The sequence below is a fragment of the Ambystoma mexicanum genome, chromosome 5p, assembly GCF_040938575.1.
Source record: "Ambystoma mexicanum isolate Mex_15411 chromosome 5p, UKY_AmexF1_1, whole genome shotgun sequence".
Lineage (NCBI taxonomy): Eukaryota > Metazoa > Chordata > Amphibia > Caudata > Ambystomatidae > Ambystoma > Ambystoma mexicanum.
The window spans coordinates 880,559,622-880,574,963 of NC_090930.1; the positions used below are offsets into that span (position 1 = coordinate 880,559,622).

The following is a 15,342-nucleotide window of genomic DNA, read 5'->3' on the forward strand; positions in this document are numbered from 1 at the left end:
CGGCTCAAGCGTGGCTGGGTTCTGCTGACATTTAACCTAATGCTGTCTTGTACTTAAAGGTACCAAAAAATAAGTTAATAGATCTTGGTCTCTATGAAGTATTCCTATTTCTTGTATTCTTTTCCTGGCTATAAGTATTTCTTACTGCAATGTAAAGCTGCTGTGTTCTCTTTGGCTGGTTGCCATGAAGCAGATACATCTGTTACTACAGAGTCAGAGGATGGACTAATATGTTGACCAGAACTTCCAATTATTTCTCCCTGCGGGCAATCGAATAGTGGCAGAAATTACCATCAAATCGACTCCACCATCGCGTTCTGCCTTGGTACAGAATGCTTAGGCAAGACTGGTGGCCAGATGGATGCCCAAGAACTCCTTCCCTACTACCATGGAATCCCTACATCGTCTTTGCATCTTACATCCCCAATTGCATCGTCTCGGGAGGATAGCTCAGGGGCAACGCGCTTGTCTTGGAAGCAAGACGACATGGAGCAACATGGGTTCGATCCTGGAGTCCACGCTTAGAAACGCTTAGAAACTTCTGGGTGTTAAGCGTGTTATAAATAACCAATTACAATGCCTAAGTCCCCTTCAAGGCACTGCTCGCCTTGACTCATGACCAGCAGAATTATGGGATTTAAGTGCCTCCCATTGCCAATGTCCACGGAATGTGATGTGCAATCATCTACTGTGGGTTAGTGTTAGCGTGCCCTCTAGTATTGCCCTATTATTGATTCCCACTGATTCTCCCTGTCACATCCCGGTTTCTATAATCCAGTCTAAAATCTACCCCATACAGCGATGGTTCGATGCGCAGCACCACATGTTATTGATGCTTTTGTTGCAATGCATGTTCTGTTTGATGCTCCACTGCACCTTCATGCTAGTTCAATGCAAAATCCAACACTTGATAAAACAGAGAAAAGTTTTGCAAAAGGGCCTAGTGTATTGCCAATCAGTTTGTCGAATATGGATGTTAGGAGTCATTGTGAGTGCAGCTATCTGATGCGTCTGGGACTCTCCCAATATTATCCTGGGCTTCTGAACCCAAGATGTACCCCATCTGTTTTGGGTCCTTGATAGCAGCGAGAAGTAGAGGGATTCAGATCACAAACACCTGTGAGTATATTCTGGCATAATTGTTTAGTAGGAGTATTAGACGGTATGATATGCTCAGTTCGGGATATGTTCTCATTTTGCAATTGGGGACAGTGCCAACTCACCCATCATCGAGTGTCGGCCCCCAATACCAAGTAGATAATATATAGCTTTATTATATGAGGGAGTAGCATCTCTTCAGAAGTTTTGTCGACAAGGGACTAAAGGCCATTGGGGCCCATAGTTTCATGAGGTAGTTCTTGACTCGCCTTGAGGATTTCCAGAGTACCTCACCAGTACATTTAGTTTGGCTGACTCGCCTGAGTGTATTTTTCTGCCCCATCTTTCAGAGGCTTAATCGCGCTGTGAAACCATAAGATGTTGAATGTATATGCTGCTACCTTATTTGCCTTATTTGTTTGGGAGGAATAAAAATATCTCAGAGTAACACATAGCCCATCACAGCTGAGCCGTGTGCTCAAGCTCAACATTAACTCCCCCTCCCTCCACCTATATATTTAGTCCTTGTTGTTATAATTTAGCTATTTTAATAAAGTCATTGTTAAAGCATGTTGCTTTGGGGCCATATATCATTCCAGTTTTGGTCCGAGCAGGCACCCCTCGGTGGCTCATGATAACCTTTACTCTAACTACTGGGTTCTTCGCGACTAGCATAGCCACACCTTTTTTCCATTTTTCCTTCCATTGAAAACAGTTGACGTGGTAATTGTAATTATTTATTTGTAGAGCGCTTATACACAAGTGAAGTGCTTCTAAGTGCAAAGTGCTTTTGAATGGAGTCTGAACTGCTGTAATTTCAGTAAATGGTTTGCAAGGAGCACAGGTTTAGTCACATTCACTTCATAAATAATCCTCCTTACTCTGTGGTAGGTATCTGGGGTGTCTTCATCATGTCTCCCATTTGGATATGTTCCCGAGTGTAACAAGAGTATAACACGGCTGCATGTTAGGCCGTTGGGCCACTCCACCATTTCTGGATCATATTAATTAATGCTACGACAACTGTGTAACCAAAACAAGTCACATGCTGAGAGAAAAGTGAGAACTAAGGTTTAAACACCAAAAAACGTAGCTTCCACTCACCCCCATCCTAACCGGGATCAATCACAACAGCCCACTCAAGAGGGGAAACGCATAACCACCAGTGGAAGTTCTCCCATCACTGGGTAATCTTATGGGATGTGGCACTCGCTCATAACTGGGAGAGGGCACTCATGATCCAACTAAACTGGTTAGTATGGAACACTGAAAAAATAAATGCACTCATAAGTAAATAGACAAGCATCGACGTTCAAGTACCCGCTACTTTTTTGTGAGCAACGTCTGGACCTGGGAAGTATTTTATTTAGTGGGATTCTATAAAAAATGTTTATTAAAGCACAGACTTATCCCTTGGGGCAGTGGGAATTTGGATAAACAACAAAAGGTAAAGAGGTATAATAGATAAAACCAATCAAGAGTTAAGGCCATTAAACAATAAGTTGTTTGCAAACTGACAGCAATTACAATTGGCTTGGGCCCAGTTATTTAGTTGTATCTGTGCGTCAGAAATAATTAGGGCATGCTCTTGCTGCTCTAGAGTAGGTATCAGCTCGTTGATCCTACCACACCGTGACTACTTACTGTAAGAGCATATCCGTGGCCTGCCCAATCTGTGCATTCAGAAGCCGATAGAATCCAGACCCGGACTGCCAGGGTGCCCCCAGCAGAACAAAGCCTTCAATGTACGCGTGTGTGAACCATGCTAAGGCTTTATTCCACAGGAGTCTGATACAACCCAAAATGAAGCCCCACTGTACTTGCTACCAAAAAATATGAGATCAAGAAACGTGACACTTGCATGTTGGGGAAAGACAAGCCGGAAGAGGTACGAACCCCAAACTCTCCCATAGCGAAAACCCGTGATTTTGAAAAAAACCTGGGAATACAAACCATTGGATGTTATTAAGAAAATATCTGAAAAAAGGCCTGTTCTGTCAACCCATTGGATGTTCATGTCAGTATGAGTCCTTCTAACCCCATATCATAGACTTGGCTCTGCCCTTGACTAGGATCTCTGCCTTTGCCTCCAAACTAGATCAACTGTGACTAGCGAGGCTGGGGTTAAGCCGTAGTTATGTCCTTAATGCTGATAAACTGGGCTCTTCACCTTGGGAGTTGGCAAAGCACTGATTTACAACTTACCTGGCGGTGTACTGACCAGTGTCTTTCCTGCATTGTAGCTCAGCAGGAAACACTTGACATTTTTATTGCTACCAGTCCTTATATTTGTGCTCTGAAGCAGCTGCAACGTAGCATCATAAATAAATAAATAAATAAATAATGTGGCTGCAGTGTATAGTCTTGAAAGACTGGACCAAGAAACATGTGTCACCTCATGCTGAATCTGATGACCATCATCCAACACCTGCTCGGGTGCATTCACTGTACAATCTTCGTCCGAAACAAAATGTATAGAAACACAGAATGTTGTTTTGTGAAATGTGAGCTCGCACTTAAAAATGGCGGCAGATCCCCCTGGGCACCCCTGCAAACTTGTAGCTTTCCCTAAACTGACAAAAGCAGATTTTGAATTAGCAGAGATCTGCTTGCCAGCAAGAAATTCTAGGCTTGGGGGGTCCTGTGAATAGCCTCAAGTACTCTTGTGTAACATACATTAGGTAATGTCTGCAATAGTCAAGTGTCTTTCTCTGAACATTTTACATTTTTATTAAAAGGCAATGCCAATGTTAAAGTTAAGGATACGCTGAGGTCTGCAACCTGTGGCTCTCCAGATGTTTTGGGCTTTAACTCCCATCTTCCCACACCATTGACTATGATGGCTAGAGCTGATGGGAGTCTCAATCCAAAACATCTGGAGAACCAGAGGTTGCAGACCCATGGGATAGAGCAATAATGTCAATACATATACTACGAATATGCCTCTTTTTTCATTTAAAAAAACCGATCCTGGCCAAAACACCTGCTGGGCCACCCTTTAGGTAATCCAGCCCACCGTAGCAGGCTCATAAAGTATGCGTGTCCCTCCCAAAAAGTTAGTTGTGAGTTTGTAGGACTTTTAATCAAGTGAGATGGTGCTCATAACTGTATTGTACAGAAGTCGCTTTTGAGTGGTTTGGTGTGTGTGTATATAGCACTCATTATGAAAAATATCAAACTCAGGGTGACAATGTTATGCAGCCCTGCCCAAGGGCCATCCCTGAAGAAAGCAATAGCAATTTTATCGAAACAATAAGGCTTCATGGTTATGTAAATTGACAGTAGACATTATAATGGGGAGGCATTGGGAATTTGCAAACGTCGTGGGTAAAGCAATTTGTGGCCTGTTGCATCTTTGCAAATACATCTAGCCTAACTTTTCCAAAGTCAGACCTAGTGGCTTTTCCAGGGCTCGTTTGCAAAACTGTGCCTATTTAAGCTTCCATTCCCTGGTCTGCCTTAATTAGAGGTCTTCTGCATGATAACCCTTATATTCCTTCAAAGAAACTGCGTCTTGGCTTCTGACTGGCTAATCTTACGGTAAGACTTTCTTTTATATGAACATTTGAATTGTCATCAATGTTACCAATTTAGCATATCATTTTCAGTGACTCAAAAAAAGAGGGGTACCAAAACCTGGATTGTTGTCATTTTAAAGCTGTACTAACATAGTATCATACTTTCTTTGGAACCGAGGCATAGCCAGGATTGTCTAACAAGTGGGGCCTGAAGCTAATGTAATTGGGCCCACCACAGTGACATTGACATCTGCAAATAATGCGCTCATAGCTCTGCTGAGTGGGCATTTACAGATTTTGGGTGGGCCTTGCCCGCTCAGGGCTCTGACCTGTCTACGCCTCTGCTTTGGCATTGGAAGAACCACCCGCAAAAAAAGAAAAAATCTTTATAAATTCAACTAAAACCATCCAACCAAAATGAATTGCACAAAATACTGCCACTTACCCTGGTTAGGTTTACTATCACTGATATGGGATTAAAGGGGCGGTGATATTCTATATTCATCACAGCAAGAACCACACCATGATCTTTGTCTGAATGCCAGCAAAACAGAGATCCTCCTCATCGGGACACCTTCACCATCCTTTCCCCTCACTCGCTGGCCTGCTTCCCTTTGCCCTCCTCCTACCCCCACCTGCGAGGCTAAGAACCTCAGGGTCATCTTTGACTCCACCCTTTCCTTCTCTACCCACATCTCTGAGGTCTCTAAAAAGTCAAACTTCCTACTGCACCTCCTCAGAGGTACTCTGCCTTTCCTCTCATTCCCCCAGAAGCTCATGGTATCCCGAGCTCTGATTCTCTCTAGGTTGGACTATTGTAATCTACCTGCCTCTACTCTCTGCAACTAATCCAGAACAGGACTGCGAGACTTGTCCTTGGCCTCAAGCCCTGGGATCGTATCTCTCCAGCTCTGAAATCTCTCCATTGGCTTCCAGTAGATGCAAGGATTAAATTCAAAACCCTCTGCATCGTCCACAAGGCTTTCTAGGGCCTGGGTCCAAAATACCTTCAGCTATCCCTCCGCAAATACTTCCCCTCATGAGCTCTTCGCTCCTCTACCTCTAACTCCCCCAGGGTCAGTCGTTTTTCAAAGAAACAAGCTGGGGGTAGATCTCTGTCTTTGGCAGGGGCCTCCCTCTGGAACAGCCTCCCTGCCACTGTAAAACTTGAGGAGAACCATCTCCGGTTCCGGAAGCACCTCAAGACCTTCCTCTTTTCTTTGGCCTTTGCTCCCCCTCTCCCCTGCTGATCTGTTCTCTCTTGGCACCGTGCACCTGGCCACCCTCTGCCCTCCGGGCCCAGGTACCTGCTCACCCTGCCACCCTCCCACACTGCCTCCGGGCCACCCCTTGCACTGGGGTCTGTATCTGTACCCATACAGCCCCCCCTTTTTCTTCTTGCACTTATCAGACCTAACCTGTCTGCTGCCTTAAACCTAGCACTTGCAAATTGCTGGCGGCACTACCACTGTTTGTTGCCTTTATTATTTATTTATTTATTTATTTATTTATTTATTATTATTATTATTTATCTGTTTCTCCTCTGCTTCATACTTTCCACTTCTCCCCCTTCCATGCACTTTTCCCCTCCCCCTCTCCCATGCACTTGCGCAGTCTCAATGTCAGTGGGCCTAGTAAGATTGTCGTTTTTTTCTCCCCTGTTCCCCTCCCTTGCCTTGTCGCGCTCTGAAACACTTGTGTATGAGCGCGATAGAAATAAAATATCAATATCAATATCAATAGCACACACTGTTGCAAGCTTTCCCAATGGGGTGAGGGTCTCATTAGTCTACTCTTGAGTTAGCCAATATTGCCTTGCATATTGGGAGTTGTAGGACCTTTCTCAATAAGGGGAAAGAAAGACTGCAGAATCCATAGTGCTTGTAAAAAGCCCCGGACTAACCGACGAATACAGCCATGATAAGTGGTTAGTTGCTATGATGTTTTGCAAAAGATGCAAGGAGAAATTCAAAATCCTTTCCTTTGAGCAGAGTGTGTCAATTTGCTTGAAATCACTGTAATGGAAATTTGATGTCTCCCGGTGGTTTTCAGCCCAGGAAATATTTTGATTGCATGTAATTCACTTAAACACTAAAATGTAAGCTCTTTAAGACTTTTTATCATCTCCTAATTCTTTGCATAATTCCTGAAATAAATCTGGTTACAATTTAATAACTTGGTTAAGTAGGCTTTACTCTGAGCTATAAAGGAGCCCGAAAATATAAAGCTATGGCTGTGTGTGTGAAGAGCATTTGACTTTAGAGCAAGCAAGCTTCAGACCACTGAAAATCAGTGGACTATTGAAGGCACGCGCCTAAACACTCACACCAGAAAAAATACAAACCACTAGGAAAGAAGGCAGAAGAAACTCTTGCAAGGATAACAAGTTTTATTTCTACAAAAAGAGGTGCGTCAGCAAAGAACTCTGCTGTCATGGAACGTTCTGCCGAAAAAGGGTACAAGCAGAAGCTTAAAAGGAGCCACAGTGTCATAGATTACGTCATTACATATAGTGAAAACCTGCATGGCTGGTTGGTGCTATGCTATACATGGTCGGCCTGCTCCATAGGGGATGCCAGGCCATTGGTCCCAGTTCATCCGTCTTCCATCACGGGTCTGCTGGGCTCCTCGTCTCCAGGGAACCAAGGCCAAAGAAGCAATTGGTTAAATTTGCATGACAATCGTAGTGAGCACCCACCCCAGCCAAGAGAAGCTGAAGCCCTCTCTAGCCAAATTCAAATCCCGAAGAAGAGAAAACAAACATTTTGCAGTCCCAATAGTCAATATCATCCATATAGCACTTGCAGATTGCATCCTCCTACTGTTGTGAGTGAATACGTGTTAACAGAACCATTATTTCAAATGCCCAGGGAGATCCATGAGCTCCTGGGGCCTGCATCAGATACAGTATTTCAAATTTGTTTTTGACTGCAGGTTTAATCACAAGTGAGCACAGAGCCTTGGAGAGGATCTGCAAGATCTGCTAAACCACATTGGCAACAATGTTGCATTTGTATAGATTTCCAAAAATGGAGGCAGTTAACCTCATAGGATGCAGTTTTGGAAATTCACAACAAGCCAACATTTTCTATACATTCAGAGGGGTACCAAGAGTTTCTCCAGAATTGTATTTGCACGTTGAGCAGACTGGAGATTTGGGCTCTACACAAGCGGCACTAGAGTGAGATAGGAAGGGGAGAGAGAAATCCAAGATGGCAGGCAGACCATATGAAGGTCTGGTTTGGCCCGCTAAGCTTTCATTTAGACCAGGTGCACTCAGGAGCAGCAATCAATCCCAACCCTGTCACAATTACAGGATACATGTACAGACACTTACCAAAGGCCCAAACCATGGGGATGAGGGAGAACATGACATAACCCAGCCCAGAGGTCCCAGTCAGTGAGTGTGGGTTGCACTATTCCCTTCTCTCATAGCCTTCAGTCAAAACTCAGTGTAACTTCTACCTCACTCTCCCCCCAAATTACTACTCTTCCTCTGAACCCACACCCCTCAAACCTGACACGCCCATTATCCCAACCTCATCTTTGCCCTTTGTTCACTGCTTTACACCTGGTCCTCCTCCCCACCTCCTATAACACTTTCTCTTGCCTCTATAATGTGAAATCCCTCTGTAACAGTCTCCCTACATCCCTGAACTCTTAAACTTATATCACCCTAATTGTTTCTCTTCTTTGCTATTACAGAAAGATGGATCACCCTTACAACTCTGCTAAACTAGTGGGTCTCCACACTGAATCTGCTAACTTCTAACACTCTCACCAACCTGTTGGGAAGGGTGATGGAGTGGGGTTCCTTGTCATTAAGACCCTCACCACTCTATCACCTCTTCCTCTTTTGAATATGCCACTACTCAACTCTTGCTACTCCTCTCACTATGCTGGCTCTCTATCAACCACAGTCCTATTGACTTCTTGCCTGACCTGAACATTCTCTTTAAGACAGTTCCTATTGACATCCCCATTAGCAGGCTGAGGGACCTTAATCTTCCCAAGCCATCCAAAGCCATCCACCTTGAACTCCATCCTATCGGACCACTCCCCTGACTCCATCCACGACCAGCATACCCACTGTGGTGGGAAGTCTCTTGACCTTGTGTATCCCTATTATTCATTTTTCTCTTTTGACCGGTATCCCTCTGATCACTACATTGTTCACTTTAAAGTCTTGCTCGCTCACCCTCTACTCCTCCTCTCCCCTCTTCAGTGACCAGTGGAAGGTCACTCCATTAAAATCTCCTTGAGCTCACAAACCTCTGAATCCACCCCTCTGCCTGCCGGTATCTCTGTAGGATTAGTCCTTCGACATGGCTACTATTCACCCTTTTACCTCTGCACTCAATAGACATGTCTGTTCCTTTGGCTTTCTCTGTCACCTGTTTGCTGAAAAAACTCAAATCTTGTTCTCCTTTACCTCCTTCACTCTAGCCATCTTAGAACGGATTATCAACTGCTTCAGTGCAGTCCATGACTGGATGGTTTTTAGCTGGCACATTCTGCACTCTTAAAAATTGAATCCATCTTTCTCCCAGTTTCCAAGACCAGTCCTAGCCTCCACTATCCTATCTCCTTCCACCCTCACCTTCTTTCCCCCAATGCTTGCCACGTTGGAGACCTCATTAATAGCAACCAATGACTGCAACAATTCATCATTACCACTACCTCTGCTTGCATTAAACTTCTCACCATTCAGAAAATGTGCCAATTTCTTACTGAACACTCCACAAATACTGTAATCTCCACCGTTGTGCTCAGGATGCTTGACTACGGCTCCTTGGCTTTCGAATGTACTCCTTCCTCCGTCTTGACAATGTCCTCAAATTCGCTAGCGCACTCGCCGCAACCTACCCAGATATTTCCCGACTTCTACCTATTGACACCATTCTGGTTGCCTCCCGATGCACAACCACTTCCTTTTCAAGTTACATCTCCTAGTCTACAAAGCTATCAATGTTCTTGCTTCTCAGTACCTGTGAAGGACTGCCATCTGTCAAGGGTGCAGAAGCCCTGGCTTTTTTTTATTTTTCATTAAATAATTAAAGGATGCAGGTATTCTGCCCAGAAAGGGTGGCCTGTCAAATGGGCCCCCTTTCAGGAAACACCATGTCAAAAGCATAGCACATTTAAGATACCTTTCCATGTTCCCTGTTCCCTATTCCCAAACCACATAACTCTGAGATTTACTGTCCTGGTGGCAGTTGTACACTTTAAATATCATCCATACCTGAGTGTAATGTATGGTGGCTAGTATCTGTCATATGTATTAAAGCTGCATCAAATTGATATTATACATGTGTCAGCACAGTGAGCCCAGCTCAGCTGTCAAATGCCAATGTGTATTCTGCTCAGACAGGCTTGCCTTGCCAATTGGATGGGCAGGAGACTGGATGACTGGGCCTCTCCTTTGATACCTTGTGAGACTGAAAACACCTCTGTCCAGCAGGACAGGCTCCCAACAGAAGCTGTCCTGGGAAACGGGCAACAAAAGGCACAAATAGACAAGAGGGAGGGTTGGATTGCTTAACAATAGTTATAACTAGGTTCTGCCCAAGCAATATTTTGTAACACGAAAGGAGAAGGGGGGGGGGCAGACCACCCAGAAGACTAATAGTCTGTGTGTGAGGGGCATGTACAATGCTCCTCAGTGATAAAATGTTCTGAATAGTCTCAAGGGTGAGAAAGGCTGAAGCAACTAGTTACCACCTGTCATATCTCTAGGAGACCAGATTGTCTTCATGAGCCGATTATAACGTTAGGACTACTCAACAGTTGTGAGTAAAGAAGAGCTAAAGGGGGGACAGAGAAAGTTCTATCTACCCATGACTCTCTATACCTCTACCCCTAGGCTGCACTGATGGGCCACTGATCTAATAGTGGATAGAGTACGGAAAAAAGAGAAAAACATCTGAATTTCTAGTTTCTCAGTTGTTTGTGTTCTGTATCTGGTTGTGCTTGTAAAACTTACTGCTATAATGCTTGTTTGTTTATAAGTAGTGGTAAAATTGACGGGAGAGCCAGAGGTGGACTTTTCATGTAAGAAAGAAAGAAAGAAAGAAAGAAAGAAAGAAAGAAAGAAAGAAAGAAAGAAAGAAAGAAAGAAAGAAAGAAAGAGCTAATGTGGAGGCAAATCTCCACCCATATTTTGGCAATGGTTGCTTCATTGGCTAGCACTGAAGGTCAGTATGCCATCATTAAAAAGTTACTCTCATTCAAGTGATTAAAAATTGGTGCGAAGACTCAGGCAGTAAGGGTAGATCCAGTGATTTGTACATTTTCCTGTTGCTGAAATGGGAAATGCAGTAGGAAGCCTCCTGCTGTCTCCACGTGTTTTGTCAACCGGTTTTGGTGGAATCTGAGTGGGACAGGAATGCCCAGACGTAGGTCCCGTGACTGCTAGGCCTAGAGACCCAAGCTACACCTCACTGATGATGCTCAATGAGGCCGATACATGTCTGGGGTTGCATATGGTCTTGTGCAGACGGGATGTGACCTGGCAGTTCGGGCTGGACTGCACCGTTGAGGGTGGGATAAAGCCTGATTTGCATATGGTCTTTCCGCTTTCTGTAATGGTTTGGCAGGCACAAAACATTGGTCTGGAGGGTTGCCTGAGGCAATTGCCAGAGGTTTAAAATTCATTCTAAACCTTCCAGCCATCACCTCTGTTTCAAACTACATTTGAACCATGTTTACAGCACACGCCGGTGCTACTTTTGGCACTACTTTGGTTCAATTGATGAGGTGCAGCTGTGATTTGGGTCCGATGTTAGATAATGTAAGGACCTATTGAGTGCATTCTTCTGTTCACAGCACCATTTCATAAAGGTAATGAATAAACAATAAAATATAGCACAAGAAGTTGTGAAACCTGTTGGCAAACAGCAGGAATAATAGTCCTTGGGTACATTTCTTGGTGAACTGGCAACCACTTAAATGCTGATTTAATGTTGGCATTCACCAGCAAAGCCCCAACACATTTTTCTCTTGCTAGGGCCAGTGCTGTGCCAAAAGAGGCACTAGACATAGTACATTCCTCACTGTCTAGATTGATTTACAGGGCCTTCTTTCATTTCTGTCTAACCTCAGGCTTGCTTATGACTAGCTTTCTCTCTAGGGAGGTCTACTCTTCCACCTATTCATTCCATGTCTTAGCCCACTCACCCTTACCCACAGCAATCAGATACACTGTGTTACCTATATTTATTAAAAAATAAGTGCCACATAATTCATTAACTCCTTCCTTCATGATGATCAAAGTCCAACCCGCAACATCCCCATCAACAGGTCTCTAGTTTGGCTCGGGTAAGTGATATGTGCCAGAGCCATGTGAACTGATGGCATTGGAAGCTGAAACATACTGCATATTTGATCTTGCGATTTAGGGTTAATTATTGCTAGTGGGCACTATGGCAAATGTGGGTTGACTTCTTCATGGTCTTTAGGAATGTTTCTGAGGCGGCAAATCATTAAAGGTGGGCTGTTGAAAAGAGGACATCAAGGGCTGAGCATTGCATTATATCTCATAGACCAGAGTAGCTAAGCCCAATGAGTTAAGGGTGTAGCCGAGTTTTTGTTAATTCCAACAAGGTCTCTGGTATTTTAAGCCTCTTTCAGGATAATTTTGCCTATCAGTACAGCTACAAATTAGCATTCTGATTAGTTAAATCCTTTTCAGTGAGATGTGGGGTCCATTTCTCCAGGATAATGGTGTTCAAAAATGACGATAATTCTAATGGGGACGCTACTCAGCACGTGTCACTTCTTCCCTTCTTCTGCATGAACTCATCCTTTATTTTATTCACATTCCTTTCCTTTCTCACCACTTCAAACACTGTCCCCCATTCTGCTACATACTGTCAATTCTTCACAGTTTTACATTTATTTTTCGACTTTGATGAATTTATTTTTGTAGCTGTCAGACCTCCTGAAAGAAATAAGCGATGCCTATGTTAACTCTGGCTCTGCTTCACGCCATGCTTTTCCCGCAGCTTCAAACTGACCGGACCCTAACTCTTTATCAGAGAAGTTCTCTCTAGGGGGTCTTACTACTCGGATATTTCACTGTTTTGCAGAAGCTATGTGGCACAGAGGAGCATGATGTGAAAAACCAGGACTGTTCCCCAAAACCCGGACGTCTGGGTGTCTGCAACCATTTGCTTCTCCCCAGATGTTTTTTGACTACAGCTCCCATCAGCCCTAACCATTATTGTCAATAGTGAGGGAGCAAAGAAGGTGTAGTCCAAAACATCTGGAGAGCCACAGGTTGCAGACTCCTTCCCTATTATGCCTATTAAGGACAAGGAGGGGATCAATACAGTGTGTGCTGTCTTCAGTCTACTGTAGACTTTGAGAACTGAAAAAGGAAGGTCGAGGAAACGCACTCAGACAGAAGGTATATGCACAGTCAGTTGTGTGGCAGAGTGAGCTCAATCTGGTGGATAGTATCTAAGGCTACAGAGACCATAAACATTGCCATGTGACCCTTTAAAAACTACTACTTGATAATATTAGATAACTGCATTCTTCACCTCATACCCACTAAGAGGTCTCTACCAGGTTAACAAGGACACAATCATCAAAATGTTGGTACATTTTTCGGCACTGAGTCTTAATAGCTCTGTATGGCACATGCAACTTACCACATTCACACTTATATTAAGTCGCCTCTGCCAGCCTATGATAATGGCAATTAGGACTGTGATTCACAAAATCCTTGCAGACCTCCATTCTGGACAATGGTCTTAATTTCCTGCCCCAGAGAATGGTCAGGGAGTGAAAGACAAAGGAGAAAGCAACGTTTTATTAGGTCACCACAGGATCCACCTTGTTCCCCTGGAAATAGGTTATGTGGATTTATAACGTGCACCGCTAAAACCCAGGGCTGGTCTCCAGGCGCTCACATGGCTCTGCAAGAAACGAGGGCGGGGTATGTTAGTTATTATAGGATTATAGGATAGGTTCAGAACTAGGAGAAACTGGCGTCTTTGTATGTTGTCTTGCGTGCAAGTTGGTTGCGCGGCCCGGTTTATTGTAACCGTAACCAGTGCCTTGGTTGTGTGCTAGTGTTTATGTTGGGTGTGTGAATCATGTGCGGGTTAGGGTTGAAATATAAACGTGCTCACTGGGTTCGTTGTATTCATAAGCCGAAGTCCATTGTCATGGTTGTTTGTTGTATGCATGATAACATTTTGTTGGTGTGTGATTTAGTGCGTTTATGTACAAATAATCCAAGTACAAATCTCTTGTAACAAGCGCCACGATGCCCACGGGCTGCTGAAAGCTCTACAAATGTGAATAAAAAATAAATATGAGTGGTTTGGCTGGTGTATTATGGATTGTGTGCACTGGTATGTTCAGTCTGAGGGTAGGTCCAGTGTCTGTGAAGTGTGCTGAGCGCAAATATTAGTTAATGCTTAGTGTGTGTATGTGTTTTTTGGCTAGCCCATAGTTGTGTATAGTAGTTGTGAATTATGTTGGGCAGCAGGAGTAGGGTGGATTAGTTAGTACATTGGTTACTCTCGACAGTACCTTCAAGTATGTCCTCAATGCTCATCCGTTTGCAGCTCAGTGGGCAACTTCCGGCTGAGGTCTGTTGGCCGTCCCCACCACCTCTTAAAGCTCAGAGGGCTACCTTCCCCCTCTGATTCCTCTGAGTGCAACAGATTGACTGCTCCCAATTGGTGTCTAGTTGCTGAGCAATAATTATTCGCTATCATTGTGCTTAGTCGCGTTGAAAGATTGGCATGAAATAGAAGAACAACTGTGCAAGAGGAAGCCAAAATTCAATGCAAATAAAAATGCAAGCAATAGTGTCTACAACTGTTTCCTTATGCACCAGCGCACAGCTATTGAAACCTCTTCTACAGCACACATCTAATTCATTGGAAATCGAAGTCTCATTTTGCCCGCAGCATGGCGCGTGCACAACCAGGAAGCCACATGCTGCCTCTCTGGCTCCTGGTGGATATTGTTGCTCTACCGGCTCGTCAGCTGTTTATCAGATTCCGTGCTATGCTGTCATCCTCGTTTGTGCATGATTTGCATTGGGCAGACACCCACCAGCAGTAGATAGTGGAATTGATTGTGGTACAAGTATGTACAGTTTGCTGCTTGTCTGCTTAATTTCAATAGTTCTAGGTATCTACAAAACATGTCTAATGTCCTTATTGTGCTTTGAGAATGAAAACGATCTCTCACAATGAGAGGTCTTCATACACTTGATGTGTGGAGCTTGTGGTCACCGGCACTGTGGGCACTGGATATCAGAAACTGACCGGGATATGTGCACCATACTAATTATAATCACTGGCAGACGGATGAAGTGCTATATGTCTCACATTTTTAGCAGTATTTTGTACATTTCGTGGCACATTGAATAGTAACACTTTTTTTTTGTTGTAAGCGCAAATGACTGTAAACTGGTGTTCTGATATGGCAGGTGGTTAATGGGATTATTGTGTCTTTTTACAGATGAAGTACAGTCTGAAAACTTTCTGGACTACAAGAACCGGGGTGTTAATGGCTCTCACCGAGGACAGATCGTCTGGAAAATTGACTCCAGTTCCTACTTTGTGGAGCGTAAGTAATCTCCCTCATAGTGTATGTTCCCGCAAGGGCAGAAGCCAGGCTTGTGTGTTTTCCTGGCCTGCTATGGTCGTGTTTGTAATCGTAGCATGGATCTGGAACTGGTTGCTAGTCTACTATCTCTGTC

At 44.0% G+C, this 15,342-nt stretch overlaps 1 protein-coding gene across 5 annotated transcripts in view; it reads left to right on the forward strand.

The window, feature by feature from the left end:
- HECW1 (HECT, C2 and WW domain containing E3 ubiquitin protein ligase 1) overlaps positions 1–15,342 on the forward strand; it is a 1,624,660-nt gene that overhangs the window by 600,623 nt on the left and 1,008,695 nt on the right. For all 5 annotated transcript variants that reach the window (XR_011274209.1, XM_069613305.1, XM_069613307.1 and 2 more), the window contains one exon: positions 15,102–15,209. Coding sequence is in view for 4 of the 5 variants with exons in the window: in XM_069613305.1 (XP_069469406.1) it covers positions 15,102–15,209 (108 nt within the window). In the remaining variant the exon portion in view is untranslated. The remainder of the gene's footprint in view (positions 1–15,101; positions 15,210–15,342) is intronic.